The 6155-nt window shown below is 43.3% G+C and overlaps 1 protein-coding gene across 1 annotated transcript; it reads left to right on the top strand.

The window, feature by feature from the left end:
- Nucleotides 1-961: 961 nt before the first annotated feature.
- On the top strand, nt 962-4320 carry LOC142629020 (uncharacterized). The gene is made up of 3 exons (XM_075803022.1): nt 962-1862; nt 3035-3333; nt 3445-4320. The coding sequence occupies exons 1-3, from the start codon at nt 962-964 to the stop codon at nt 4318-4320; spliced, it is 2076 nt and encodes a 691-aa protein (XP_075659137.1).
- The last annotated feature ends 1835 nt before the right edge of the window (nt 4321-6155 follow it).

Below are 6155 nucleotides of genomic sequence, written 5' to 3'. Positions count from 1 at the left end.
CTAAGACAGGATAATGGGATGAAAAATGTAGAGAATAGGACATGGGTAGTTTCAGGGAATGTGAAGGCCTTAGATAGGCCTATGAGAGAGGCAAAGAGAAAACACTCTCCTCCAAGAGTGCTAACAGAAACCCAAGTGGTGGGTGCCATCACTACATCTCAGGAAAGGCCTTTAGTAAGCAAGCCCACACTCCAAGCCAAATCCCAAAAAATTATTTTGGATCAAATACTAACACTAGGCCAGATTTAAGCACTCCATCTAAAACGAAGACTTCACGCTTTTAACACTCCTCAATCACCGATTTCACAAGCTCAAGGGGGTTTTCTAAATTTTGCCAAAGCCGTGTGCACAGACAGTTGGGGATGGAAAACCAATTAAGGGAGGTGACAGAGACTCAAAGCCGAGAACTGATGTTCAGGTTCAGCTCTCAAGTTTGTCGTGGCTAGAGGTGGGTTTTAAATTTGGAGGGAGTAGTAGGGGAAGTTCCGGTGGTGGTATTAGCAGGGATACGAGCAAGCCCAACACAAGTGATGGGGTGGCTCAACAAAAAAATTCGAAAAGCATGGAAGATTATGTTCTCTTTGAGAGGGGAGAGTGTAAAGAAGGGCGATCTACATCTGTTGGTACCAGTATGGTCGGAGGTGTGGAGTCCATGGAGGATTTTTCTGACGGATGTACCACTACTGAGGAAGGTTTGGGAATTGGTTTGGAAGCCACTGCATCAGGTGTAGCCGATGCCAACGTTGTGCAAAGTGAAATCGTGGGAGTGCTTGTCGGAACGAAGAGTGCTGGAAATGGAAATGGGAGTGCCTCAACACAATCTGACCCAGTGTCCAGAAGAGGGTCAGAGGAAGGAGATGCTGAAGGAGATCGGATGGAATTTAAGGGAGGAAGCGAAGTTGCTGCCACCTTTGGATGAGTGTCCCTCCTCACAAAACATATTCATCATGAATATAATAATATGGAACTGCAAGGGTGCCTTAAAGCCCTCCTTCCAAACCCATGTTCAAGAGTGGTTCGCAATCACGATCCAATTATTCTAGTTCTGATGGAGACAAAAGTCGGTGGTGAAAGAGCTAGGGAGATTTTGGGCATGTTGCCTTTTGACAATGCTATCCACACGGACACTATTGGGTATACAGGTGGCCTTTGGATGCTATGGAATTCTGACAGAGAGGAAGTCACCTCACTTGCCAGCACAGAGCAAGAAATTCACACCATCATCAAGGTAATGAACTCTAATTCTTGCTGGTTATTTACGGAAGTATACGCTAGTCCTAAGAGTGCTGAAAGGCACATTTTATGGGATAATTTAAATAGAATAGCAGAATTACATAATATGCCTTGGGTTTTGGCTGGTGATTTTAATGAACCCTCATTGGATGATGATAAATTTAGGGGTAGGGCTGTTAGTATTAATAGATCCCTTCTTTTGAAAGATTGTTTAGATAATTGTAACATGATGGATATCGGCTTTTCTAGTCGTTGGTTTACTTGGACTAATAAAAGGGAAATTCAAGCCCTCATTCAAGAAAGGATAGACAGGTTTTTTGTCAATCCAAGCTGGTGCCTTTTATTTCCTGAAGCTAAGGTTGTCCATCTCATAAGATGTCATTCCGAACTTTGCTCCGTTCTACTTGATTTATCCCTTACAACCCGGGTAGGCAGGAATAGGCCTTTCAAGTTCCAAACTTGCTGGTTGACGGATCTCACCTTCCCAAAGGTTTTCACTCAAGCTTGGGGGCAAACAGATAGCCTTGTGGAAGCCGTGGAAAAGTTCACCAAGGATGTTGGCCTTTGGAACAAGGAGCACTTTGGAAATATATTTGCTAAAAAGAAGAATATCAAGGCTAGATTGAATGGTATTTAGTGGGCAGTGTCAGTGAAGCCATCTTCATTCCTTCTCAATCTTGAAAAAGACTTGCTAAAAGATCTTGATACGATTCTGAGCCAAGAGGAGGAGCTTTGGGCAATGAAATCCCGAGTCAATTGGATGATTCAAGGGGAGCGAAATACAGCTTTTTATCATTCCTCAATGCTGATCCGTAGGAAGTGAAATCAGATTTTGGTCATCAAAGATGCAATGGGGGAGTGGATTTATAAGGAGGCTGAAGTTAAAGCAGTTATTAGGAACAAATTTAATGATATCTACACAACTTCTTTCTCTAGTGTCTCTCGGTTAAAACTCTACTCCACCCAATGGCAAGCTAGCCTCACGAAGGAGAAAAAGATCAGTATTAGTAGGGGGGTTTCAGATGTAGAGGTTAAAACAACTCTGTGGATCTTAAAGGCTTTTAAAGCCCAGTGCCTAATGGGCTTCATACGGGCTTCTGTTAGAGATTTTGGTTAACGGTGGGAAGGTCGGTGACGGATGAGGTTAAAAAGATTTCTACGGAAAGAGGAATGCATGATTATTGGAATAGAACTCTTATTGCTCTCATTCCCAAGATCCAAGGCTCAGAAACCTTGGGAAACTATAGACCCATAAGCCTCTACAACTCGGTGTACAAGCTAGTGACAATTTTCATTGTGACTAGATTGAGACCTTATTTAGAGAAGTTGATTTCCCCTCTTCAAGCAGCCTTTGTGCTGAGGAGGAAGGGGATTGATAATGCAATTATAGCTCAGGAAGTCATTCACACCATTAGTAGAAAGAGAGGGAAAGTGGGGTACATGGCCTTGAAAAATGACTTGGAGAATGCGTATAACAAACTTGAATGGAATTTTATAAGAGTAATGTTACTAAGAGCTAATCTCCTAGAGGATCTCATTGACATCATAATGAGTTGTGTCTCGTCCGTGTCAACATCCACTATGGCTAATGGAGAAGCCTTAGACCCAATTTATCCATCGAGAGGGATCAGACAAGGGGACCCCTTATCCCCGTACCTATTTATCCTTTGTATGGATTTTCTTGGGCAACTAATAGAAGAAAAGTGTAGTATAAAGGAGTGATAGTCAGTTAAAGCCTCGCGAGGTGGACCAACTATTTCCCATTTGCTCTTTGCCGATGATGTGGTCTTATTTGCTAAAGTGGACAATGCTAATTGTGCTACCATTAGAGAGGTTCTTAATGTCTTCTGTGGTGTTTTGAGGCAAACTATTAGTGAAGCTAAATCAAGAGTATATTTCTCGCCTACTATGGATGATGCTACCAAGGAGGCCCTTTATGGTGTTTTGGGTTTTGTTTTAACCCCGAATCTAGGTAAGTACTTGGGTATTCCTATTAAGCATCCCAGATCATCTTCCCAAGACTATAATTTTGTCCTAGATAGAGTTAAGCAAAAGCTAGCTGGCTGGAAGGCTAGTCTGCTCTCCATGGCTGGTCAGAATGTCCCCATTCAAGCCTCTCTAGCAACAATCCCAGCCTATGTCATGCAGTGTGCCCACCTTCTGGGGAAGATTCTTGATGGGTTGGATAGGGTGAATAGAAACTTCTTGTAGGGTACATCGGAGGCAGCAAGGAAGATTCACTGGGTTGGGTGGCATAAAGTGACCAAACCGAAGGATAAAGGTGGACTTGGCCTGCAAACAGCCAAAGGGAGGAACATTGCTCTTCTTGCTAAATTGAATTGGAGACTGCATAATGAAAACGACGCCTTATGGGCAAAAGTGCTTGATGCAAAGTACTATACTAGTAGAAGGCGAAATTTAGGGAATGCTAATAGTCTCCCTTGCTCAAGGATGTGGACAGCCATAAAAAAGGGAAGGGAGGTTTTTATGAAAGGTAGTAGGTGGACGATTGGTAAGGATAGCAAGATTAGCTTTCGGTATGGAAATTGGACTAAACAAGGTTCTATTCGACAGTTGATCGAAGGACCATTAACTCAAGAAGCATCCATGCTAGAAATTAAGGATGTGATTCAAGACTTGAGATGGAATTGGAGCAAGCTGCCTTTTGAGTTTCCTGCGGATTATAAGTTAATGCTCCAAGCTATTCCAATATCCTTTCAAGGAAGAGGTAGTGACAAATTAGCTTGGGTGGGAAATCCTAGGGGCATTTTTTATTTGAAAAGTGCGTATGGGAAAGAAATGGGAGATGACACAAATCTGGCCTTCAATGCAAATTGGATTTGGAAACTAATGACGTTACCTTGTATTCAATATTTTCTGTGGAAATGTGCCCATAATAGTATTGGTGTGAAGGATTGCCTGGTAGAACGAGGGGTGGGAAGGGATAATCAGTGTGCCATATGCCAAGGGGGTGCTGAAACCATAGTCCATGCCTTAAAGGACTGCCCTCGGGTTCAGCTCACTTGGAGGCAGCTAGGAGTGCAGGACAACAATCGTGGACTTTGGCAGTCAGAGTTAAAGGATTAGTTGAGTTTAAATAGGAAGTTGAGTAAGAGTATCATTGATGGGCACCCTCCATGGAAGCTGCTATATTCTTTTGTTGTCTGGCATATCTGGAAGAGCAGGAATGACTATGTGTTCAAAAGGAAGTTAGAAAATCCAAGGCTGGTTACTGAGATAATCAACCAAGCAATGGAATTCATGTATTGTTATTCGTCTTCTAAAGCTTCAAATGGCAGAACAAGCAAGCTGGTTTGATGGGAGAAGCCATCAAGCAGCTAAACTAAATTGAACACGGATGGGGCTTCCTCGGGCAATTTGGGTGTAGCTGGCTGTGATGGTATTGTGTGAGATGAAAGAGGCAATTGGGTGTCTGAGTTTGCGAGGAGGATCGAGATCACTAACAGCTTTGAGGCAGAGTTATGGGGGTTGCGGGATGGGCTTAATCTGTGCAACAATTCAAATATTTCTTCTCTAATAGTTGAGTTAGATGCAATAGTGGTAGTTTATATGTTTCACAATGCTAATTATGAGAATAATGTTCTTTCTCCTATATTGGATGATTGCAAGCAACTCATGTCCAGGTTTGATCAGGTCCAAGTTAAGCACATCTATCGCCAAGCTAACTGCTGTGCAGATGCTCTTGCTAGGATGGGTTTCGAGCAAGATAGAAGTTTTGTATTTTTTTCTTTGTCTGCCTGAGGACATTCGAAGTAGATTGGATTTTGATGGTTCTGGGTTGTACTCGATCAGACTTGGCTCTGATCTAAATTCTGTTTCTTAGTTTTTTAATGAATTCATCTTTTAACCAAAAAACATTTCTTATAATGGGCCCCACATAGTAAAAATCACTATTACTGACTGAAGGGGATAAAAATAGGAGACAGGTATTCCCATAAAACTTGAAGGGACGGAGATAATGAAGACGGATAGGCACCGTAGGTGACACGACTATGATGGTTATATTTTGCTGAGTATCCGTCAAGTATGAATTAATTGCAGATCCCGGGTTGCACGTCATTTGATATGCTTCAAATGGGTTTCTGCTTTATCCCCACGCAAACGTGTATACTTGGACTTCTTGCGACACACGTTTGGGAAGACTCCTATATGGAAAGGAACTTGAGAAGGAAGTTGTATCCTAAAAGAAAGGTAATTCCACTCAATATAAATACTTCAGAAACCCTAGATACGAAGGTACGCATAATATTCTTTACTCTGGCACTCTAGGGTAAAAGACACAAGATTCTAACTTGACCTTCGGAGGGTTTTTGGCCGGCACCACACCGGTGCTCTCTTTAGGTCCATTATTTTCTTTTTGCAGGTATAGCTTTAGGCGGAGGGGTGCTTGCAACTCACTAGTGATATTTTCGGCATCATCAGTTGGCTCCGTCTGTGGGAAATATAGAGAAGAAATTTTTCTGATCGTTTTAGCCTCGCTCTATTCCTGAGACAGAGAGTTGCATGGCACTCACCCGATCGATGGCAACGAACAACAATCAAGGCGACGAACCACGCGCCACCGCTCTGGAGAGGCAGGTCCAAACGCTTGCGGCGGCGGTTGAGCGCCTCACGAAACAGAATCATGATTTGGAAGAACAGTTGCGGCAAAGGACCGCACACCAGAGTGCACCACAGGAAGACCAGGAGGGCGCTAGTCCTGAAGGAAGGAACGCGGAAAGACCTGAGGGCAGCAACGCTCCGACTAGGCCCGAGCGACAAGAAACCAATCAACCACTTGCCTTAGACGCTGTGCCGACTCACATAGCCACCGAAATGCAGGAGATGAGGGAACGTATGGATGCGATGATGAACGCCCTTAAAGGACGGGTATCCAGCAACTTGGACGACCTAGTCCATAG

This window comes from Castanea sativa, chromosome 3 (assembly GCF_040712315.1).
Source record: "Castanea sativa cultivar Marrone di Chiusa Pesio chromosome 3, ASM4071231v1".
NCBI lineage: Eukaryota > Viridiplantae > Streptophyta > Magnoliopsida > Fagales > Fagaceae > Castanea > Castanea sativa.
This window is presented reverse-complemented; position numbering and strand designations above follow the sequence as displayed.